The 25,877-nt window shown below is 36.4% G+C and overlaps 1 protein-coding gene across 1 annotated transcript in view; it reads right to left on the bottom strand.

Moving 5' to 3' along the window:
- Positions 1-25,877, bottom strand: part of BBOX1 (gamma-butyrobetaine hydroxylase 1) — a 77,447-nt gene that overhangs the window by 11,008 nt on the left and 40,562 nt on the right. The window contains exons 5-6 of the mRNA XM_082845274.1: positions 13,985-14,090; positions 8,793-8,989 (exon numbers count right to left, since the gene is read on the bottom strand). Coding sequence (XP_082701400.1) covers positions 8,793-8,989; positions 13,985-14,090 — 303 coding nt within the window. The remainder of the gene's footprint in view (positions 1-8,792; positions 8,990-13,984; positions 14,091-25,877) is intronic.

The raw sequence follows: 25,877 nt of genomic DNA, 5'->3' as shown, positions 1-25,877 counted from the left end.
ACAAAATTAATGCACAGAAATCTCTTGCATTCCTATACACTAATGATGAAAAATCTGAAAGAGAAATTAAGGAAACACTCCCATTTACCATTGCAACCAAAAGAATAAAATAACTGGAATAAACCTACCTAAGGAGACAAAAGACCTGTATGCAGAAAACTATAAGACACTGATGAAAGAAATTAAAGATGGTACAAACAGATGGAGAGATATACCATATTCTTGGATTGGAAGAATCAAAGTTGTGAAAGTGACTATACTACCCAAAGCAATCTACAGATTCAATGCAATCCCTATCAAACTACCAATGGCATTTTTCACAGAACTAGAACAAAAAATTTCACAATTTGTATGGAAACACAAAAGACCCTGAATAGACAAAGCAATATTGAAAAAGAAAAGCGGAGCTGGAGGAATCAGGCTCCCTGACTTCAGACTATAGTACAAAGCTACAGTCATCATGACAGTATGGTACTGGCACAAAAACAGAAATATAGATCAATGGAACAGGATAGAAAGCCCAGAGATAAACCCATGTACATATGGTCACCTTATTTTTGATAAATCAGGCAAGAATATACAATGGAGAAAAGACAGCCTCTTTAATAAGTGGTGCTGGGAAAACTGGACAGCCACATGTAAAAGAATGAAATTAGAACATTCCCTACACTGTACAGAAAAATACACTCAAAATGGATGAAAGACCTAAATTTAAGGCTAGACACTGTAAAACTGTTAGAGGAAAACATAGGCAGAACACTCTATGACATAAATCACAGCAAGATCCTTTTGGAACCACCTCCTAGAGAAATGGAAATAAAAACAAAAATAAACAAATGGGACCTAATGAAACTTCAAAGCTTTTGCACAGCAAAGGAAACCATAAACAAGATGAAAAGACAGTGTCAGAATGGGAGAAAATATTTGCAAATGAAGCAACTGACAAAGGATTAATCTCCAAGATATACAAGAAGCTCAGGCAGCTCAATATTGAAAAAACAAACAACCCAATCCACAAATGGGTGGAAGACCTAAATAGACTTTTCTCCAAAGGAGATATACGGATTGCCCTCAAACATATGAGAGGATGCTCAACATCACAAATCAATAGAGAAATGCAAATCAAAACTACAATGAGGTATCACCTCACAGTCAGAATGGCCATCATCAAAAAATCTACAAACAATAAATGCTGGAGCAGGTGTGGAGAAAAGGGAACCCTCTTGCGCTATTGGTGGGAATGTAAATTGATACAGCCACTATGGAGAACAGTATGGAGGTTCCTTAGAAAACTAAAACTAGAACTACCATACAACCCAGCAATCCCACTACTGGGCATATACCCTGAGAAAACCATAATTCAAAAAGAGTCATGTACCACAATGTTCATTGCAGTTCTATTTACAATAGCCAGGACATGGAAGCAACCTAAGTGTCCACTGACAGATGAATAGATAAAGAAGATGTGGCCATATATACAATGGAATATTAGTCAGCCATAAAAAGAAACAAAATTGAGTTATTTGTAGTGAGGTGGATGGATCTAGAGTCTGTCATACAGAGTGAAGTAAGTCAGAAAGAGAAAAACAAATACTGTATGCTAACACATATATATGGAATCTAAAAAAAAAAAAGTTTCTGAGAAACCTAGGGTCAGGACAGGAATAAAGATGCAGACATAGACAATGGACTTGAGGACAGGAGAAGGGGGAAGGGTAAGCTGGGATGAAGTGAGAGAGTGGCACGGACTTGTATATACTACCAAATGTAAAATAGATAGCTAGTGGAAAGCAGCTGCATAGTACAGGTAGATAAGCTTGGTGCTTTGTGACCATATAGAGGGGTGGGATAGGGAGGGAGGGAGGGAGACACAAGTGGGAGGAGATACGGGGATATATGTATATGTATAGCTGATTCACTTTGTAATAAAGCAGAAACTAATACACCATTGTAATGCAATTATACTCCAGTAAAGCTGTTGAAAAAAAAATCACTCAATAGCTAAGTGTTGTTTTCTTTTCGTTTTTGTTTTTTTGCCTCTGTTCTCTAGCCCTGAAGAGTCTGCACCCATATTGTGTCACAACAAAATGGTAATTTGTCATAGGGTTTTAAGGTAACTTTTTTTTTAATTGTTGTATTTAGCCCATTTATATTTAATGTCATTATTGATAAGGTCATGATTAAATCTACAATCTTACCATTCATTTTCTCTTTTTTCTTGAATTTTATTATATTTTATTTTTTTATAAAGCAGGTTCTTATTAGTTATCCATCTTATACATATTAGTGTATGTATTTCAATCCCAAACCCCAATTCATCCCACCACCACCACCCAGCCCCCTGCTTTTCCCTCTTTTTGTCCATACGTTTGTTCTCTACATCTGTGTCTCATTTCTGCATTTCAAACTGGTTCAGCTGTACCATTTATTTAGATTCCACATATATGCTTTAATATATGATATTTGTTTTTCTCTTTCTCACTTACTTCACTCTGTGCAAAAGCTTTTAAGTTTCATTTGTTCCCATTTGTTTATTTTTGTTTTTATTTCCATTACTCCAGTGGGTGGGTCAGAAAAGAACTTGCTGTGATTTATGTCAAAGAGTGTTCTTCCTATGTTTTCCTCTAAGAGTTTTATAGTGTCCAGTCTTACATTTTGGTCTTTAATCCATTTTGAGCTTATTTTTGTGTATGGTGTTACTGAGTGTTCCAATTTCATTCTTTTACATGTAGCTGTCCAGTTTTCCCAGCACCACTTATTGAAGAAACTCTCTTTTCTCCATTATATTTCCTTGCCTCCTTTGTCATAGTTTAGTTGAGCATAGGTGCGTGGGTTTATCTCTTGGGTCACTATCCTGTTCCATGGATCCATGTTTCTGTTTTTGTGCCAGTACCATACTGTCTTGATTATTGCAGCTTTGTAGTAAAGTCTGAAGTCAGGGAGTCTGATTCCTCCAGCTCCGTTTATTTCCCTAAAAACTGCTTTGGCTATTCCGGTCATTTGTGTCTCCATACAAATTTTAAGATTTTTTGTTTGAATTCTGTAAAAAAATGCCATTGGTAATTTGATAGGGATTGCATTGGATCTGTAGATTGCTTTGGGTAGTACAATCATTTTCAAAATATTGTTTTTTCCAATCCAAGAACATGGTATATCTCTCCATTGGTTTGTATCATCTTTGATTTCTTTCATCAGTGTCTTATAGTTTTCTGAGTACAGGTCTTTTACCTTAATAGGTAAGTTTATTCCTAGGTATTTTATTCTTTTTTTGCAATGGTGAATGGGATTGTTTCCTTAATTTCTCCCTCTGATCTTTCATTGTTAGTGTATAGGATTGCAAGAGATTTCTGTGCATTAATTTTGTATCCTGCAAATTTACCAAATTCATTGATTAGCTGTAGTGGTTTTCTGGTGGCACCTTTAGGATTATCGATGTGTAGTATCATGTCACCTGCAACAGTGACAGTTTTACGTCTTCTTTTCCAATTTGTATCCTTTTATTTCTTTTTTTTCTCTGATTGCCATGGCTAGGACTTCCAAAACTCTGTTGAATAATAGTGACAAGAGTGAACATCCTTGTCTTGTTCCTGATCTAGAGAAATGCTTTCAGTTTTTCACAATTGAGAACGATGTTTGCTGTGGGTTTGTCAAATATGGCCTTTATTATGTTGAGGCAGGTTCCCACGGTTTGCCCACTTTCTGGAGAGTTTTTATCATAAATGGGTGTTGAATTTTGTCAAAACCTTTTATTGCACCTATTGAGATGATCATATGGTCTTTATTCTTCAAGTTGTTAATATGGTGTATCACATTGATTGATTTGCGTATATTGAAGAATCCTTGCATCCATGGGATAAATTCCACTTGGTCATGGTGTATGATTCTTTTAATGTGTTGTTGGATTCTGTTTGTTAGTATTTTGTTGAGGATTTTTGTATGTATATTTATGAGTGATATTGGTCTGTAATTTTCTTTTTTTGTAGTATCTTTGCCTGGTTTTGGTATCAGGGTGATGGTGGCCTCATAGAATGAGTTTGGGAGTGTTCCTTCCTCGGCAATTTTTTGGAAGAGTTTGAGAAGGATTGGTGTTAACTCTTTTCTAAATGTGTGATAGAATTCTCCTGTGAAGCTATCTGGTCTGGGGCTTTTGTTTGTTGGAAGATTTTTAATCACAGTTTCAATTTCATTACTTGTGATTTGTGTGTTCCTATTTTCTCTTTCTTCCTGTTTCAGTCTTGTAAGGTTATACCTTTCTCAGAATTTGTCCAGTTCTTCCAGGTTGTCCATTTTATTGGCATAGAGTTGATTGTAGTAGTCTCTTAGGATGCTTTGTATTTCTGTGGTGTCCGTTGTAACTTCTCCTTTTTCATTCCTAATTTTATTGATTTGAGTCCTCTCCCTCTTTTTTTTTTTTTTGTGGTACATGGGCCTCTCACTGCTGTGGCCTCTCCCGTTGTGGAGCACAGGCTCCGGATGTGCAGCCTCAGCGGCCATGGCTCATGGTCCCAGCCGCTCCATGGCATGTGGGATCTTCCCGCACAGGGGCACGAACCTGTGTCCCCTGCATTGGCAGGCGGACTCTCAACCACTGCACCACCAGGGAAGCCCAGTCCTCACCCTCCTTTTCTTGATGAGTCTGGCTAATGTTTTATCAATTTTGTTTATCTTCTCAAAGAACCAGCTTTTAGTTTTATTGATCTTTTCCATTGTTTTCTTTGTTTCTATTTCATTGATTTCTGCTCTGATCTTTATGATTTCTTTCCTTCTACTAACTTTGGGTTTTGTTTGTTCTTCTTTCTCTGGTTCCTTTAGGTGTATGGCTAGATTGTTTATTTGAAATTTTTCTTGTTTCTTGAGGTAGGATTGTATTGCTATAAACTTCCCTGTTGAACTGCTTTTGATGCATCCCAGAGGTTTTGAATCGTCGTATTTTCATTTTCATTTGTCTCTAGGTATTTTTTGATTTTCTCTTTGATTTTTTCACTGATCTCTTTGTTATTTAGTAACGTGTTGTTTAGCCTCCATGTGTTTGTGTTTTTAAAGTTTTTTCCCTGTAATTGATTTCTAATCTCTTAATGTCATTGTCAGAAAATATGCTTGATATGATGTCAATTTTCTTAAATTTACCGAGGTTTGATTTGTGATCCAAGAAGTGACCCATACTGGAGAATGTGCCATGTGCAATTGCGAAGAAAGTGTAATCTGCTGTTTTTGGATGGAATGTCCCATAAATATCAATTAAATATATCTGTTCTATTGTGTCATTTAAAGCTTGTGTTTCCTTATTAATTTTCTGTCTGGATCATCTGGCCATTGGTGTAAGTGAGGTGTTAAAAGTCCCCCACTATTATTGTGTTACTGTTGATTTCCTCTTTTATAGCTGTTAACATTTGCCTTATGTAGTGAGGTGCTCCTATGTTGGGTGCATATATACTTAGAATTGTTATGTCTTCTTGGATTGATCCGTTGACATTATGTAATGTCCTTCCTTGTCTCATGTAACATTCTTTATTTTAAAGTCTATTTTAACTGATATGAGTATTGCTATTCCAGCTTTCTTTTGATTTCCATTTGCATTGAATATCTTTTTCCACCCCCTCACTTTCAGTGTGTATGTGTCCCTAGGTCTGAAGTGGGTCTCTTGTAGACAGCATATATATGTGTCTTGTTTTGGTATCCATTCAGCTAGCCTGTGTCTTTTGGTTGGAGCATTTAATGCATTCACATTTAAGGTAATTATTGATATCTCTGTTCCTATTACCATTTTCTTAATTGTTTTGTTTTTGTTTTTGTAGGTCCTTTTCTTGTCTTGTGTTTCCCACTTCGAAAAGTTCCTTTAGCATTTGTTGTAGAGCTGTTTGGTGGTGCTGAATTCTCTTAGCTTTTGCTTGTCTGTAAAGCTTTTGATTTCTCCATCGAATCTGAATGAGTTCCTTGATGGATAGAGTAATGTTTATTGTACGTTCTTTCCTTTCATCACTTTAAATATATCGTGCCACTCCCTTCTGGCTTGTAGAGTTTCTGCTGAAAAATTAGCTGTTAACCTTATGGGAGTTCCCTTGTATGTTATTTGTCGTTTTTCCCTTTTTGCATTTAATAATTTTTCTTTGTCTTTAATTTTTGTCAATTTGTTTACTATGTATCTCAGCGTGTTTCTCCTTGGGTTTTCCTGCCTGGGACTCTGTTCTTCCTGGAGTTGGGTGGCTATTTCCTTTCCCATGTTAGGGAAGTTATTGACTACAATCTCTTCAAATATTTTCTCAGGTCCTTTCTCTCTCTGTTCTCCTTCTGAAACCCCTATAATGTGAATGTTGGTGTGTTTAATGTTGTCCCAGAGGTCCCTTATGGTGTCTTCATTTCTTTTCATTCATTTTTTTTCTGTTTTGCAACAGTGGATTCCATAATTCTGTCTTCCAGTTCACTTATCTGTTGTTCTGCCTCAGTTATTCTGCTATTGATTCCTTCTGGTGTATTTTTCATTGCAGTTATTTTATTGTTCATCTCTGTTTGTTCTTTAATTTTTCTAGGTCTTTGTTCTTTAATTCTTGTAGGTCTTTGTTAAACATTTCTTGCATCTTCTCGATCTTTGCCTCCATTCTTTTTCCGAGGTCCTGGATCATCTTCACTATCATTATTCTGAATTCTTCTTCTGGAAGTTCGCCTATCTCCACTTACTTTAGTTGTTTTTCTGGGGTTTTACCTTGTTCCTTCGTCTGGTACATAATTGTCTGCCTTTTCATTTGGTCTATCTTTTTGTGAATGTGGTTTTTGTTTCACAAGCTGCAGGATTGTAGTTCTTCTTGCTTCTGCTGTTTACCCTCTAAGTTAACTTTTAAACAGTGAAAGCTGTCCTGTTAAAACTGGGAATCTCAGGAGCTATTTTATCTTTTTCCCACCTCAATGACCTACCTCTCAGGGTATGTTATTATGAACTAGGATTTATTTTTGACATGTGTCTTTCTCTCACACCATTATTCAATTTGTCATGAAAATATGCTGTTTCGATATGCAAAATATATTCCCAAGCAGACCCTTCTCCATACTGCTGCTATCGCCACCTGGACCACTCATGTTCAAGTTACCCTCATCTCTGACTTCTGGTCATGTAGGAGCTTCCAAGCTGGTCTTCCTGCTGCTGCCCTTGCTCTTGTACACTATATTCAGCACAGCAGCCATGGTGATCCACTTAAAATGTAAATGACTTTATATAAATATAGATGCCTCTCTTTTGGTCAAAATCTTTCAGCAAGCCCTTTTTTCACTAAGAATTAAAGCTAATGTTATTACAATGACTAGTAAGGCTCTATATAAACTTACCCCCACCTGACCTCCTTTTGTAATACTATCTCCCCATTGGCCTCATTGCTGTCCCTTGAACACACCCAGCATCTTCTTAGGGTTATCCTAGGAACTTTTCTCTAGCTGCTCATCTTCTGGAAAAACTCCCTCACTCCTTTAAATTTTTGCTGAAATATCGCCTACTCAGTAAATCTTATCCTTGACACACTATTTAATGATACAAATTTTATCCTCCCTAAGTCTTTGGCTCTACAGATTCCCCTATCCTGCCTTACTTTTCCTTTTTTCTTAAGCAATTAAAATATTTTAATATTCATTGCAATTTACTCATATATTTTAAAATTCCTGATTCTCCCCTCCCCTATTAGAAAGTAAGATACATGAAGGCAGGAATCTTTGTTTTGTCCACTGATGTATCCCAAGCACCAAGAAGAGTGACTGGCTTCAGTAAATATTTGTTGAATGAATAAATGAAGATCATATGTGTATATAAGAAAGCTGAGTTAGTATACTGGGGATTTGATTATTTATTAAATGAGTTTATTTTCGTATTATTTGGTTATTTCTCCTAAAAGAAGAATACAAACTCAGTTATAAAATTGGAAAACACCCCAGCATTCATTAACTGAGGTTAGATTAAATAAAACATGTCCTAGAAACACAATGTAGGATAATTCTCATATAAGAGGATAAATGTGTGGTCCTTGTAGATACTTGAAAAATTATTGTGAAATAATGTTAAATGAAAAAAGCACACAAAACATCCTGTGTAGGGAACATATGAGTTTTTGGCATCAGTCTGGGGAGACGTCACTGTTTCATTCTCAGCCCTTGTAGTTCAGGTGAGCCTGACCTTACTCCAGAGGTGAACATGTGATCCAGGGACAGCCAGTCAAAATTCTCTGACTTCCTAGCCATGGTGATTGCTTCCAGTATAGACTTGAACACATGTTGAGCAGCGAATCTACATCTTTGTGTTAGCTATTGGGAAGTAAGTGTTTTCTGTGTGCTGTGATTACCAGCTCTAATAACAATGAAAACTTGGAGCTTCTATTGATTATCTTTGAAAATGAAGCCAACACAGAGGATATGTTGGCTAAGAGGTGAAGGAAAAAAAGAGAGCAATATCAGATGATATTTTAAAACTCCTGGACCTACCTAATTTGAGTTATATTTTTTTCACTTCTGAAAGGGTCCTGATTAGCATACAATCACACTGATTATAACTCTGTAGAACTTATATTTTTAAAATGAAGTATACATGAAGTCTTAGTTACTCTTCTTATATTGATTAAGAACAGGGAATTTGATAAAGAATTTTTTTAATGGTGATAGTGTTCTTTTTTCCTCTTTCATTCAAGAACTGGAGTAAACAGTTAATAAAAACTAAAGTTTGTGAGTTAACTGAATTTTTCTGTTGTTTAAGCTTTAGGTTAATGAAGCCTTTGCTGTCAACAGTTTTACTCTCTGACAAATTTAGAAACAGTACTTACTCTATAATTTTGTGTTTGGATTGTACGGAGAAATCGCAGTAATCCACTCCAATGTCTGTAAAGTCCACAAAGGTGGAGGACAGAATCTGGAATGCCCAAGGATTTTTTTCCTTGAGCTTTTGGCATACGTTAAATCCATCTACAATTTCTGAATCACCCCCAGTGACTGTTTGCTTTATGCAGTGCAGAAGCTGAACCTATGAAAAGAAACAGAGAACTATGTTTTAAAATGGTATGCGCTTAACATTTTTGACAGTTTTAAGAAAAGATTCATAAGAGTTACTGAATTAAAATCAGCAAACCTTTTATATCTGTCTCTTTGGTGACAACAGAGAAAGAGGTTAGGGAGAAAAAGTTGCTTGTAATCAATAATTTATAGTTCAAACATTGTTATAGTTGAAGACAAGGGCACAGGCATATAATGTTCATTAGTAAACAAAAGGCACAGATCATAAGAGCAGTGATCTTTTGAGTGGGCACTTTGTGTTGACTTTACAGAGGAGGTGGGATTTAACATGGGCAAAGGAGGATGGATAAAATTTTGGATACATAGAATGGAATGGCAAGAGCTAATCAGGTGGCAGTGTTGATGGGTATGCAAAAATGCATACTCCACTGGGTCTCAAAAAGTTTGGCTGCGGTAGAGGGTCACAACTGGGAATAGTAGATCCAGCTGGAAAGGTAATCTAGGATTTCATCAGGAGAGTCTGGAATGTCAGATGAAAGATATTGGACTTTCTTGTGCACAGAGGGGAATTGTTAAAGTCTTTTGAATATGGAAGCAACGTAGTCAAGACTGAGTTGGAAATTATTAGTCTAGTGGTGTTGACAAGAGATACATTTTTTAAGGGGGGGAACTAGTGAGAGAGTAACTACTTGAGAATCTAATGCAGTAGTTCAAGCATAATGATAAGGGAATGAGGAAGGATGTGGCTATGAGGATGAATAAGCCCAAGGTACACTGGGAATGAGAAACCAAAAGGAATGTTAGTTACTTTTACTAAGAGTTAGGGAAAAATGTTTAACATTATTTCATTTTGAAAAACTAAATGCAGTAATATTTTAACAATATTCTTCTGAATGGAGTTGATTTGTTTTCCTCAGTTATATGATTCTTTTTGGTAAGTCAGCATGGGTGGGTGATTTTGAATACCTTTTTTTTTTTTTTTTTTTTTTTGCGGTACGCGGGCCTCTCACTGTTGTGGCCTCTCCCGTTGCGGAGCACAGGCTCCGGACGCGCAGGCTCAGCGGCCATGGCTCACGGGCCCAGCCGCTCCGCGGCATGTGGGATCTTCCCGGACCGGGGCACGAACACGTGTCCCCTGCATTGGCAGGCGGACTCTCACCACTGCGCCACCAGGTAAGCCCTGAATACCTAAATTTTTAATACCTAAATTTAGACAGTAATTTTTCTGCTTAAAGAAATTAACACTATTCAGCTTAAAGAAACTAATACTATAAACTAAAACTTCCTCTTTACTGAATAAAGTAAAAATAAAAGCCAGTGTCTGACAGTTCTTGTAGAAAGGAAGAGGCAAATATGATCAAATACTCAGACTAGGGGGATATCAGTATAAGGGGGAAAAATATCTATTTGGCTTGGTTATCTCCGTAGATGGCTAGGGCAGTGCTGTCCATTAGAACCTTCTGTGTTGATGGAAATGTTCTTCTGTGCTGCCCAATATAGTAGTCCCTAGTCCTATACAACTACTGTGCACTTGAAATGTGGTTAGTGTGACTTAATTAGCTTAAATTACAATGTAAACAATCATAGATGACTAGTGAGTACTATATTGGATAGTGCAGATCTAGAACACAAATTCTGCCTCCTCCTAAGTCCACACAAAATTTCTCAATATTTAAAATTTTATACATACTTGATCTTAAATTATGATGTTATAATGCATATTTATTAATTCCTCACAACAGTCCTTAGAATTCGATAATTTCATCTCCATTATATAGATGAAGAAACTGAGAGTCAGGTGTAAACACTTGCCAGCTAGTAAGAACTCTGCTAATACATGGCAAAGCTAATGTTCAAACCTCAGCCTATTTGCTTCAAAGTCCTCATACAGCAAGTTCCTTTCCTGTAATAGAAGAAGTCCCTTTATAGTACTCTTACTAATTTGGTATTATGTGGTGTGTGTGTTTATGTGTTTTGTAAACTTAAACTTCCATTACAGGTTGATAATACCTTATTTTCTGCTATTAGGAGATAACTGATCTAAGTGAATAATGGTTCAGTCCTTAAACTTATGCCATTTTTTTTAAGCTTGAAAAAATATGTGCATAAGCTGACCAAGTCATTGTAGAGAATTATCTCATCGCCAGGGTAATGAGGGGTGAAACAGCATGATTAAAAAGAAGATGAAATGGAAATATCAAACTCAAGTCTTCCAAACTCCAAGAAGGCAAAGCAATAGCATAACTTTGTCTTTGGGAGGATCTGAGTGTTCTTTAAATCCTTTTATACTCTGCCATAATGAAGTCACAGAATATTGCAAATACAAATCTTAAAAAAAAAGGTCAGCTGATGTCTTTTACATGTGGCAAGGCCAACTAATAATCTTCTTTTGTACATTTACATTTTAATGCCATCTTATGAAAGAAAAAAGACGATGGAGCCAGACAATACTTTCATCATGAATTCAAGAGGTAAATATACGCCTGATGTGTATAAAACCAAATTTGATGTCATGTAAGTCATTCAGAACCAAAAATATTTTCTTTTTAAATGTTACTTTATGGCAGCATGTGACTTTTGGCCCAGACAAAGACAGTGAAGGAAGCAACATCTGTGTTTCATTAAAGATGTCTCCTTATCCTCCCCCATGTGATTGAAATTGATCAAACTGAACTCTCAACAGGTAACTCATTATCCAGATCATTTCATCTGTACTGAAAAGAGCATTGATTTATTTTATTTGTTATAAAAGAGCTCAAACTTTGGTTTAATCCCTGAATAATTCAAAATGGAAATTTAAACAATAGCACAAGCAGGTGGCTACATTTTATTCATTATTTTTACCAGAATCTAGACATTTCAGGAATCATTTTTTATTTAAAAATCTCCTATCAGATCACTTAGATTTGGATATTGCACTTGCTGGTAGAGATTGGTACAATTTTGTGGCATTTTTAAACCTCTTTTTGGCATATTTATTAAGTCTCTATTACATGCAAGGTGCTGGGTTAAGTCTTGAAATTTATGGAAGTATGATTCAATTCCTGTATTTCGAGAGTTTGTAATATATGACAATGTCTATAAATAACATTTTATAGAAATTATGGTAATTAGAAAGTCCAACTCAAGATCCCTATGGTGTGGTGAAAAAACTTGATGGAGGCCTGGTTTCAAGTTCAAGTTCCCTATTAATCAGATGTCACCCTGTGAAAGTATTTAACCATGCTGGGTACCATTTCATCATTTAACATAAAAAGACATGATGTCTCCTATCTACCTTAAAGGAATTCTAAGAGGCATCAAATAAAGCAATATAAGTAAAAATGCTTTGAAAGAATATAAAATGCAGAAAAAAATATAAAATGCTATGAAAATGTCAAGCCTTATACTTCAGGGACATTTATGAAGTCATTTAATCACTTTTCCATAGGCTTTCAATTTTAACCCAGAAACAAACATAAACTCATAAAAAGCAGACAATTTAAAAATTCAAATAGAATCTAGTTTTCTAGTCTAATTTTTAAAACTTTATTCCATTTAACTTCTCCAACCTGTCTTTGGCAGATGAACTGAGCTGATTAGTTTGGCTTTTAACCCTCAGGGTTTTAGAAAATTTCTGGACCACGTTTAAAAGAAATCACATTGTGTGCCTTCCCCTCAATCCCTACCCAAAAAGGTGACTATTGTGGGTCATTTCACTGTCGTCATTTAGTTCAGAGAAATCATGTGGTGTTTTACAATCAACAAAATAAAATATGTGAAGTCAAATACTAGACTAGCTTAGTTAATACTGATGAGGACAATGGGTAACAAAGGCACAGGGAAAATGTGTCCAGTCAATATGATGAAAAACACAGAAATTTTGATTTTCCCCCATTTCACCTTCATTAGCTAGGGAACTGCCCCAAATTTCCATTTACTGTTGAAGATACAAATTTCTGTGTGGCTATTTCATTTAGTCTCATTTAGCTCTAAAAATAGGAACAAAATATCTTTTCAAAGGTGGTTTCCTGACCATTTATTTCTTGGTTTAACAAAATGATGCTTTTGTAAAAATGTAGCTGGTTTAGTAAAATGGTAATTTTGTAACAATGTAGTGGAAGAGGAGGCTTCCAGAAAATCTGGAGGATTTGTGGTTCCATGGTGAACATCTCCCTGCTCAATGAAGTATCTGATAGCTGGGAGAGTAGATGATTTCCACAACCAGACAGGGTTATTCTGCTTCTTGTATTCATACTCCTTTGTAGTACATCTTTGCAGCTTCTCCCATAAAAGGTGGCCTCTATTTCCTCCCCCCTTGAATCTGGGCTAAACTTATGACCTGCTTTGACCAATAAAACATGGCAGAGATGACATTCTGCTGATTGAGGGGAGAGGATGACAGATCAAATGGAGCAGGGGCAAGTCATCTCAGCTACCACCTAGGTCAACCAGTCCCTAGCAGACTTAGCAACCGCAGAACTACCCAGCTGAACATAGCCCAAATTGTAAAGACATGAGCTAAGTAAATGGCTGTTCTTTGAAGCTGTGAAGTTATGGAGTGGGGTTTTTTTTTTTTGTTTTTTTGGGTTTTTTTGCAGCAATAGCTAACTGATATGAATGGTGGCCATGTGACTTTGTGGGAAAAACTCTACATTGTGTTCCCTGGTTTTATTTTCTCTTTTAACTCTCTTGGGAATGGTAAATGTTCAAAAAGACCTCAAGATGAACCACTGTGGTAAAATGTCTTGGCAAAGCAACAAATGCCAATAGTTATTTCCAGGGAGAAATGAAGAAATGTTAAAACAAAACAAAACAAAACAAAAACATGAAAATCTTCTATTCCTTGGGAATATGAGGCTATTCAGGATTTAAGTACAGAGATTTTCTGAGTTTGGATTGTGTTTGGAGAAAGATCTACATAAGACAAATTAGCTAGTGAAACATATAATCTTCTAGGCTCAAAATGTAGGAGGATATTAGTCCTTGGCCTGCCTTGTGGAAAATATGTTGAAGCTCACCTTACCCCAGGTGGATGATGGAGGGCTGGATAATCAGTGTGGAAGCTTAGCTTCCCAGTTGTGTAAGCCACATTGTTTGCGTCGATTTTGTCTTGCACTTGCCAAGTGTGTCTGTAAAATACAAGAAACGTGTTTAAACAGGCTGTCACTAAGTCAGAGGAAATGTGTTAGAATGAACTTGAGACATGGGGCAAATGGAAACTTCATTTTATGAAATAATTACCATAATGACTATGAGTCAGGAAAAGAGTCTGACCTTTCTTTGTCCAAAGTAACCGTTTCAGAATCAGCATCTCCTCATTTCTCTTCTCCTCTCCAAAAAAGAGTTCAGAATTTATAAAGAGGTGTATATGGGTGTAGGTTATGTTTTTTAGTAGCTTAATGCAGTTGAAAAACTGATTCATTGAGGCAAAATTTACAGAACATAAAAGGAACCACTTTAAAGTGAACACTTCAGAAGCATTTAGAACATTTACAATGTTGGTAACCAACACCTCTTTCTATCTAGTTTCAAAACACTTCCATCACTCCAAACTAAAACCTCTTACCCATTAAGCAGTTTCTTCCCATTCTGTCCTCTTTCCAGTCTCTGGCAAATGACAATCTGCTTTCTATCTCTATGGATTTACCTCTTTTGGCTATTTAATGTAAATAGAATCATACAATATGTGACTTCTTGTGTCTGGCTTCTTTGACTTAACATAATATTTTTGAGATTCATCCATGTTGTAGCATGTATCAGTACTTCATTCTCTTTTATGGTTGAATAATGTCCTATTGTATGGATATACTACAATGTTTCTAACCATTCATCATTTGATGGACATTTGCGCTGTTGTTACTCTTTGGTTATTGTGAATATTGCTGGTTTGAACATGTGAACATGTTCAAGAACATGCATTTATTTGAATAACTGTTCTCAAATTTTTTTGGGGGGTAATACTTAGGAGTGGAATTATGGGATTATGTCATAATTATATCTTTAACTTTTTGAGGAAACACCAAATTGTTTGCCACAACAGCTGAACCATTTTACATTCTCACCAGCAATGTGTGAGGGTTCCAATTTCTCCACATCCTCACTACACTTGTTGTCTGTTGTTTGTTTTTTTAAAATTATTTTTAGCCATCTTAGTCGGTGTGAAGTGGTAGCTTGTGGGTTTGATTTGTGATATCCTAATGACTAAAGATGTTGAGCATTTGTGCTTGTTGGGCATTTGTATATCTACTTTAAAGAAACGTATTCAAGTATTTTTCCCATTTTAAAATTGTCTCTCTTTTTTTTTAAGTTGTAAGAGTTCTTTATATATCTGAGATACTAGATCCTTAGATACATGATTTGCAAATATTTTTGCCTCTTCTGTAGGTTGTCTTTTCGTTTTCTTGGAATGTCCTTTGATGTTCAAAGTTTTTAATTTTGATGAAGTCCTATTAATTTATATTTGTTGCTGTTTTTGGTGTTATATGTATGAATCCACTGCCTAATTCAAAGTCATGAATATTTACCCCTATGTTTTCTCTTAAGAATTTAATGATTTTAGCTCTATAATTGATCCACTTGGAATTACTTTTTTATAAGTGGTATGAGTAAGAGGTCCCAGTTCATTCTTTTGCATGTGGGTATACAGTTGTCCTAGTACCATTTGTTGAAGAGAGTATTCTTTCCCCATTGAATGGTTTCAGCACCCTTGTTAAAAATCAATCAGCTATAGATGTACGGGTTTATTTCTGCACTTTCACTTATATTCCATTAGTCTATATGTCTATCCTTACCCCGGAACCACAATATTTTGATTACTGTTGATTTGTAGTAAGTTTTAAAATCAGGAAGGGTAAGCCCTCCAACTTTATTCTTTTCAATATTGTTTTGGCTATTCTGAACCCCTTGCAATTTCCTATCAATTTGAGGATTGGGTTTTCCATTTATGCCAAAAGGCCATTGGAATTTTGGCAAGGACTGCATTGACTCTGTAGCCCACTTTGGTTAGTATTGATATCTTTAACTATATTATGTCTTATAATTCATGAATATAGGATGTCCTTCCATTTATTAGATCTTTAATTTCATTCAGCAACATTTTGTAGTTTTCATTTTACAAGTCTTTCACCTCCTTGGTTAAATTTATTCATAGGTATTTTATTCTTCTAGATGCTATTGTAAATGGAATTGTTTTCTTAATTTCCTTTTCAGACTGTTCATTGCTGATATACATAAAACAACTGACTTTTCTGCATGGATCTTGTATCCTCCAACTTTGTTGCATTCATTTATTAGCTCCAGTAACTTTTTTGTGCATTCTTTTGGGTTTTTTACATACAGGATCATGCCATCTGAGAAGAGAGATAGATTTACTTCTTCCTTTATCATTTGGATGCCTTTATTTCTATTTTTTGCCTAATTGCCCTTGTCAAAACTTCTAGTACAATGTTGAATATAAGTGGTAAAAAACAGCATTCTGTCTTATTCCTGATCTTAGGGAGAACTTAATGAAGTTTTAATTACACTCTTGTAACTTCACTCAGATCAAGAAACAGAACTTTAAGCTCAAACATATGCCCTGTCCCAGTCACCATCCTTTCTTCTCTAGAATAACCATGACTGTGACTTCTATATTTATCATTTCTTTGCATTTCTTTACATCTTTATTCCCTGAACATGTATCCTAAGACACTATGTTTAATCTTGCCCATTAAAAACAATTGTTATGTCTTTTAAGTCTCTTAATCTATATGTTTCTCTTCCAGCCTATACTTCTTACAATTTATTATTTGAAGAAGTTAGTGAATTTGCCCTATAGAGTTCCTCACAGCCTGGACTTTGCAGATTGTATACTCATGGTGTACTTCAACATGTTCCCTGTCCTCTGTGTTTCTGGAAAATTGGCAGCTAAATGCAGAGGCTTGGGCAGACTCTCTCTTCTCTCTTGGACAAAACTGTAGATGTGATTGTGTTCTTTTATTACAAGGCACAGAATATCTAGATGTCTTTCTTTTTGTGATATTTGTTGCTCGTGCTCAATAGCTAGACCCACTAATTCACTGGGGATTCCAAATAGTGAAATACCAAATTAATAATTTCTTTTTTATTTATCAGTTGGAATACTTTTAAAAAGATTCATTTTCCCTCATCTACTATTTGTTTACCCCATATAATAGCTTAAATAGGGATGATGAGATAAATGCTTGATTCTTTCCTTTATTTACCATTTTGCTATGTAATGGGTTAGTTTTCTACCACTCCAAGATGAATAATAAGTTTTCTAAAAAGTAACATCATTGATGAAAATGGATTAAAATTAAATAGAGGTAATGGTTTCACAACATTGCCAATGTACTAAATGACAGAGAAATGCACATGTTAAAATGGTTAATTTTATGTTATGTCAATTTTACCTCTATTACCAAAGAATAGCTTGACTTAAACGTTATAAAAAGTTAATTAAAAAAATAACTAGCGATTACTTGCAACTCTGTGGCAAGAGAAGCAACCGTTATTCAGATTTTGTAAGGCTTTTCCTTGGAAGATTGAAACAATGGGTAATTGGAAGGAAGCTGTGTCTCAAAATAAACCAAAGCTGATTTGAAAAGATGTCACTATACATGCATGCCATTTTATTGCTGTTATAATGTCTATTTGTTAATTTATGTTCATATTAAGTCATTTTCAATAAATATATATTGAAAAAACCTATTCTATTCCAGGTATTGTTTTAGCATTAGTAATATAGTAGGGAACAAAAAGGACAAACAAGTAATCACCAAATCTAATATCAGATAGAGGTAAGTGCTATAAAGAAAATAAAGCAAGGCAAGGAGATAAGGTTTGGGGTCAGGAGAACATCACGGTGGAAATGATGCTTTGGGAAGTATCTAGAAAGAGCTGAAATTTTTCATAGAAACCTGAATTAAATAAGGGAAGGAGAAATGTGAATGTCTGAGAGATGTATTTGAGGCAGAGGACTCTGAAATGAAAAGGTTGGGCTTTTTCCCCATTCTCTGGGACTGAGAATGAAACTAGCTATTTTGCTCTGTTTTCTTTTTTTTTCTCATTTAAATTTGGGGTGGAAAGCCTGGTATAACTTTCATTAAAATTAAAGAGCCATCCATATGTGGGCATAAACTGGAAAGAGACATAGTGAAAGGAGAAAAGGGTATGTATAGCCTGCTGCAACTCAAGTATGAGTCAGGCAATCCATTATATTGTTGTGACTATAGCCAAGAAATACATGTTCTCTATGAAGTTCGTGTCACTCCATGGTCCATATATAATACAGATTCAGATTATTGTCAACATCAGCATTCCAAGAATAATCTACATATAGGAAGGGATTTAGGTACAAAAAGAGTAATTTCATCAAATTATAGAATATATAATGTCTTCTAAGAAGATGATGCTGTCGACACTGTCAGGAGGAAATGACTTTATTTAGATTTTCTGTCCAAGAGTGATGATTGTTTTGCTTTGATCCATCTACATTCTCTTTCCTGGTTCCTCCTACGATCAAGGGTAAATGAACTGAGTTTTGCTGTGGCCAAGAGCTGGCTGAGATTCAAGGTGCAAGCTTTAGGCAGGGAACAGATCTTTTCTTTGACACTAACTGGCTTCTACAGGGATGGGGCTTGTGACTTGACTTCTTCAAAGCAGTTCTCCAGCCCTCTGAGCTAACTGGCAGGGGATGGTAAACATTTTATAGCCCTAAAGTGTCTTAGGCACGGTATGGGATGTATAGCCTGAAAGTCTATGCTCACACATAATGATAAATCCCAGGAAAGTAGTTTGCCAGTTCCAATCATAAAACCTTCTCTTAATAGTTATAGCATAAGTCTGGAAAAATCTTAGAAATGTCATTTGATTTACCTTTCTACCTCCTTATAGAAATGAGTCATGCCAGGAAGGCTTCTATGACTCTAAGCTTTCACTTATCCTTCTCAAATCCAAATCTCCAATGAAACATAGCAGAAATAAATGCAAGCATGATCCATTGGCCTGTGTAGAAAGCATTTTTAAAAAGTCCGCTTGTGGAGCCTTAGTGAGATTAGGGTGTACTTACATGCACCTCTTATTAGTGACATATTCTTAGGTTGTTCTAAGAAAGGAAACAACTCAAGCAGATTATCAGGAGCTGTCATGCAATAGAGGTGCAGGACCAGATTGTTCTAAAGAGGAAGAAGCAGGCTCAGTGTAGCATCTAAATCTGATGGTGTAGACTTGCTTGTAATTGTACTTGGGGCAGGTAATTGTCACTGTACAAATAATACTGCTTTTGCCAAAGATGTTATTAAACAAGCCTAAGTATTTTCACTGAGCTATTCATGTCATTCTCAACATTTAATTAGAACTTTCCCTATTTTTCCTCATCTATTCAAGAATTTTGTCAAAATTTTCTGTACATTAAAATCATGATGTTAAGGTAGCACTGTATTTCATGGAATTGGTTTGAATGCTAATTTACTAGATTCACCCTAATCTAGATGGCCAGTCATAGATACCATGGCATTTCATGATATTAATAGTGTTTTGTGACAAATTTGAATCCTTCAGTATTTATGGAATGCTGAAATTTTGTTTTCACTAGATTTTTTCTTTATAACCTGGGTGATAGATTTTATACTCTTTTGGTTAGTGGCTCACACTTGGAAAATCATGCTGAATTTATTTGTAATCTTTTTCTTTTTTGAAGTACTATTTATATGAAAAGATGTTCTAAACCTGCAACCTGGATTTATTGTCCCCAGCAGCTACAACCTCCAATGTTGACCTGCTGCAAACTCTTATTGTCAGATATAAGAAAGAATGCCTTTTTTGAACATCATTACTTATCCCATTGTATCAAAAACATAATGTTCATATCTTATTTTTATTTTTTAAGTTTTAACATGGAAAACACTCTCCTAGCTAAAATAAACCAAAAAAATTTATAGTTAACCATCTAAAGGAATACATATTGCTTATTATTTCTAACTATAGTTGTGATGCTTCCACATGTGACTTGCTAGATGCAGTCACTCATCAGACATCCAGATATTTATTTTTCCATTATCATTTATTAGACACATACAATGGGCCAGGAACTGAGGATGCAGAAGTGAATAGAATAGTCATGGTACTTGCACTTCATGGAACTTACAGTCTATGCAGAAGACGTATTAGTGTGATTTATCTTCCAAAGCTAACGTACAAGGTGTTATGAGAGTAAAGAAGTGACAGTCAGGTGGAGACCTGAAGATTGAGTAGGATTTACTTAGAAGGCTAAAGGGCATTGCGGGCAGAAAAAAATAGCTTGTGAGAAGGCCTAGTGGAGGGAAAGAATATGATCTATCAGAGGATGTGAGAGATGAGCAAGGAAGATTTGCTCAATGGCTATTCTTGGCTTCTTTTCAAATTTCTGCTTCCCTATAGTCCTGTAAAGTCTTACAAAAAAAAAAAATCTCATTACAGCAGGGAACTGAACAGCTCCATAAAACATAAAGATATGAAGTAAACAAGGAGGATTCTGGAATGTTGGTGGTGACAAAGTTTTTAATCTCTCTGAATTCTCTCTGCAAGACATCTAGAGTACAAACCCCAAAACTCAGTGACAATATATAATTAAAATTAGGTGACAAGTTATTTCCATGAACCCCCAAAATGAGTGAGTATAGAGATGGGCCTTCCAAAGCAACTGTGTAGGAGGAAGCAGAGGGAAGCAAATAGATATCTGATGGACCTGAAAAATTCCCAAATTACTGACAGATATTCACTGGAAAGTGCAGTAGGGCAACTTGAGAATGGTAATTAAATCTGGGAGGGGATTTTGACATTCCACTATAGCTGAATACAAGAGGTCTATAGTAAGGAGTTGGAATAGTCTGAGTACCATGAACTCTAAAATCTTACTAAATTCCCTTCCATGATAAAGCTTCCTTCTGAGAAAAAGATCCTATGTTGAGCATTACAGGGACAAAGGAAAAACGTCTAGATGAAAGTAAAGGAGAAGGACTGGGAGGTCTTAGAACGTTATTGCCCATAATTTTGAAATATAGCTTAAAACCATAACTTATAAAAGGTTTCTGGATCACATCTCCCTTTAAGAGTTAAGAAAACACATTTTATATAAAGATAAGCAACATACAAATGATTAAGTTTTAGTCTCATAGTTAATTTATAAAAAAGAAAGAAAAAATAGTGAAATAGAACACCTACAGAAAATACATCATTGATAGAAGGATATGCCCCTAAAAGATGAAAAATATATTTTTTTCTGTTTCTAACTTCTATTTTCTACTTATAGCTACTTCTAATGAATCCAGAAGACTTTGGTACGATATATGAAAGAATAACTTACATAAGAAGCAGAAACTCAAAAATGGGATGACATACTCAGAAAAGAAAAAAAAATTAAAAATAATTAGAAAATGAAAACTAAATTAGAAGAAATACAAGATCAAATAAGCATAACAAATAATACCTTTGGATGACTACAGGATGAAAGGGAGGAAAATTTAAATGTCAAAAAAAAAAAAAAGAAAGAGATAGGGGACCTTCAAGGTGGCCTGAGGAGTAGGATGTGATCACCTTCCCCTCCAAAAATACATCAAAAATACATCTACACGTGGAACAGCTCCTACAGAATACCTACTGAATGCTGGCAGAAGACCTCAGACTTCCCCAAAGGCAAGAAACTCCCCACGTACCTGGGTGGGGCAAAAGAAAAAAAGAAAAAACAGACACAAAAGAATAGGGACGGGACCTGCACATCTGGGAGGGAGCTATGAAGGAAGAAAAGTTTCTACACACTAGGAAGCCCCTTCACTAGCAGAGACAGGGAGTGGGTGGGAGGGAAGCTTCAGAGCCATGGAGGAGAGCACAGCAATGGGGGTGCAGAGGGCAAAGCGGAGAGATTCCTGCACAGAGGATCGGTGCTGACCAGCACTCACCAGCCCGAGAGGCTTGTCTGCTCACCCGCCGGGGTGGGCAGGGGCTGGGAGCTGAGGTTCGGGCTTTGGAGGTCAGATCCCAGGGAGAGGACTGGGGTTGGCTGCGTGAACACAGCCTGAAGGGGGCTCGTGCGCCACAGCTAGCTGGGAGGGAGTCCGAGAAAACGTCTGGAACCGCCTAAGGGTCAAGAGACCATTGTTTTGGGGTGTGTGAGGTGAGGGCATTCCTTCCCCGAGTGCCCACAGAAGGCAGAGCACTGCCTAAACGAGCTCCAGGGATGGGTGCGAGATGCTGCTATCAGCACGGACACCAGAGACGGGCATGAAACGCGAAGGTTGCTGCTGCAGCCACCAAGAATCCTGTGTGCAAGCACAGGTCACTATGCACACCTCCCCACCTGGGAACCTGTGCAGCCCACCCCTGCCAGGGTCCCGTGATTCAGGGACAACTTCCCTGGGAGAACACACAGTGCGCCTCACGCTGTTGCAATATCATGTTGGCCTCTGCTGCCGCAGGCTCGCCCCGCATTCTGTACCCTTCCCTCCCCACTGGCCTGAGTAAGCCAGAGCCCCCAAATCAGGTGCTTCTTTAACCTCCTCCTGTCTGGGCGAAGAAGAGATGCCAGAGGGCGACCTACATGCAGAGGCAGGGCCAAATCCAAAGCTGAACTTCCAGAGCTGTGTGAACAAAGAAGAGAGAGGGAAATCTCTCCCAGCAGCCTCAGAAGCAGGGGATTAAATCTCTACAATCAACTTGAGGTACCCTGCATCTGTGGAATACCTGAACAGACAACAAATCATCCCAAAATTGAGGTGGTGGACTTTGGGAGCAACTGTAGACTTGGGGTTTGCTTTTTGCATCTAATTTGTTTCTGGTTTTATGTTTATCTTAGTTTAGTATTTAGAGCTTATTATCATGGGTAGATTTATTTATTGATTTGGTTGCTCTCTTCCTTTTATATATATATATATATATATATATATATGTATATATTTTTCCTTTTTCTCTTTTTGTGAATGTGTATCTGTATGCTTCTTTGTGTGATTTTGTCTGTGTAGGTTTGCTTTTACCATTTGTCCTAAGGTTATGTCTGTCTGTTTCTTTTAGTATAGTTTCTAGCACTTGTTATCATTGGTGGATTTGTTTATTGGTTTGGTTGCTCTCTTTTTAAACTTACTTTTTCATTTTTACAATTTTAATTATATAATTTTTAATTTTGATAACTTTATTTTATTATTTTTTCTTTCTTTTTTTCCCTCACTTTTGTTCTGAGCCCTGTGGCAGAGAGGGTCTTGGTGCTCCAGCCAGGTGTCAGGTCTGAACCTCTGAGGTGGGAGAGCAGACTCCAGGACATTAACTATCAGAGACCTCCCAGCCCCATGTAATATCAATCAGCAAGAGATCTCCCAGAGATCTCTGTCTCAATGCTAAGACCCAGCTCCAATCAACTATCAGCAAGATACAGTGCTGGACACCCCATGCCAAACAACTAGCAAGACAGGAACACAACCAGACCCATTAGCAGAGAGGCTGCCTAAAATCATACTAAGTTCACAGACACCACAAAACACACCACCGGGCGCAGTCCTGCCCACCAGAAAGACAAGATCCAGCCTCATTCACCAGAACACAGGCACTAACTAGTCCCCTCCACCAGGAAGCCTATACAACCCACTGAACCAACCTTACCTACTGAGGGCAGACACCAAAAACAATGGGAACTACAAACCTGCAACCTGCCAAAAGTAGACCCCAAACACAGTAAGTTAAGCAAAATGAGAAGACAGAGAAACAAATAGCAGATGAAGGAGCAAGGTAAAAACCCACCAGACCAAACAAATGAAGAGGAAATAGGCAGTCTACCTGAAAAGAAAGAGTATTACAAGAGACAAAGAAGGACACTACATAATGATCAAGGGATCAATCCAAGAAGAATATATAACAATTGTAAATATTTATGCACCCAACATAGGAGCACCTCACTACATAAGGCAAATGTTAACAGCCATAAAAGGGGAAATCTACAGTAACACAATAAGAGTAGGGGACTTTAACACCCCATGTTCACCAATGGACAGATCATTCAAAATGAAAATAAATAAGGAAACACAGGCTTTAAATGACACATTAAACAAGATGCACTTAATTGATATTTATAAGACATTCCATCCCAAAACAACAGAATAAACGTTCTTCTCAAGTGCTCATGGAACATTCTCCAGGATAGATCATATCTTGGGTCACAAATCAAGCCTTGGTAAACTTAAGAAAATTGAAATCATATCAAGTGTCTTTTCTGACCACAACACTATAAGATTAGATATCAATTAGAGGAAAAAATACACACACAGAAGCTAAAAAATACATTACTAAATAACCAAGAGATCACTGAAGAAATCAAAGAGGAAATCAAAAAATACCTAGAAACAAATGACAATGAAAACATGATGACACAAAACCCATGGGATGCTGCAAAAGCAGTCTAAGAGGGAAGTTTATAGCAATAAAATCTTACCTAAAGAAAGAAGAAACACCTCAAATAAACAACCTAAACTTACACCTAAAGCAAATAGAGAGGGAAGAACAGAAAAAATCCAAAGTAGCAGAAGGAAAGAAATCATAAAGATCAGATCGAAATAAATGAAAAAGAAATGAAGGAAACCATACTAAAGATCAATAAAACTAAAAGCTAGTTCTTTAAGAAGATAAATGAAATTGATAAACCATTAGCCAGACTTATCAACAAAAAAAGGGAGAAGACTCAAATCAATAGAATTAGATATGAAAAAGGTGAAATAACAACTGACACTGCAGAAATACAAAGAATCATGAGATTACTACAAGCAATGATATGCCAATAAAATGGACAGCCTGGAAGAAATGGACAAATTCTCAGAAAAACACAACCTTCTGAGACTGAACCCAGAAGAAATAGAAAATATAAACAGATGAATCACAAGCACTGAAATTGAAACTGTGATTAAAAATCTTCCAACAAACAAAAGCCCAGGACCAGAGGCTGCACAGGCGAATTCTATCAAACATTTAGAGAAGAGCTAACACCTATCCTTCTCAAACTCTTCCAAAATATAGCAGAGGGAGGAACACTCCCAAACTCATTCTATGAGGCCACCATCACCCTGATACCAAAACCAGACAAAGATGTCACAAAAAAAGAAAACTACAGACCAATATCACTGATGAATACAGATGCTAAAATCCTCCACAAAATACTAGCAAAGAGAATCCAACAGCCCATTAAAAGGATCATACAGCATAATCAAGTGGGGTATATCCCAGGAATGCAAGAATTCTTCAATATACACAAATCAATCAATGTGATAAACCATATTAACAAATTGAAGGGTAAAAACCATATGATCTTCTCAATAGATGTAGAAAAAGCTTTTGACAAAGTTCAACACGCATTTATGATAAAAACCCTCCAGAAAGTAGGCATAGGGGGAACTTACCTCAACGTAATAAAGACCATATATGACAAACCCATAGCCAACATCGTTCTTAATGGTAAAAAACTGAAAACATTTCCACTAAGACCAGGAGCAAGACAAGGTTGCTCACTCTCACCATTATTATTCAACATAGGTTTGGAAGTTTTAGAGACAGCAACCAGAGAAGAAAAAGAAATAAAAGGAATCCAAATTGGAAAAGAAGAAGCAAAACTGTCACTCTTTGCAGATGACATAATACTATACATAGAGAATCCTAAAAATGCTACCAGAGAACTACTAGAGCTACTCAATGAATTTGGTAAAGTAGCAGGATACAAAATTAATGCACAGAACTCTCTTCCATTTCTAAACACTAATGATGAAAATTCTGAAAGAGAAATTAAGGAAACACTACCATTTACCATTGCAACAAAAAGAACAAAATACCTAGGAATAAACCTACCTAAGGAGGTAAAAGACCTGTACTCTGAAAACTGTAAGACACTGATGAAAGAAATCAAAGATAAC

Source organism: Leucopleurus acutus, assembly GCF_964270905.1.
Source record: "Leucopleurus acutus genome assembly, chromosome: 8".
NCBI classification, from domain to species: domain Eukaryota; kingdom Metazoa; phylum Chordata; class Mammalia; order Artiodactyla; family Delphinidae; genus Leucopleurus; species Leucopleurus acutus.
Note: the sequence above shows the minus strand (reverse complement) of the source record. Positions and strands in the feature narration are given on the sequence as shown.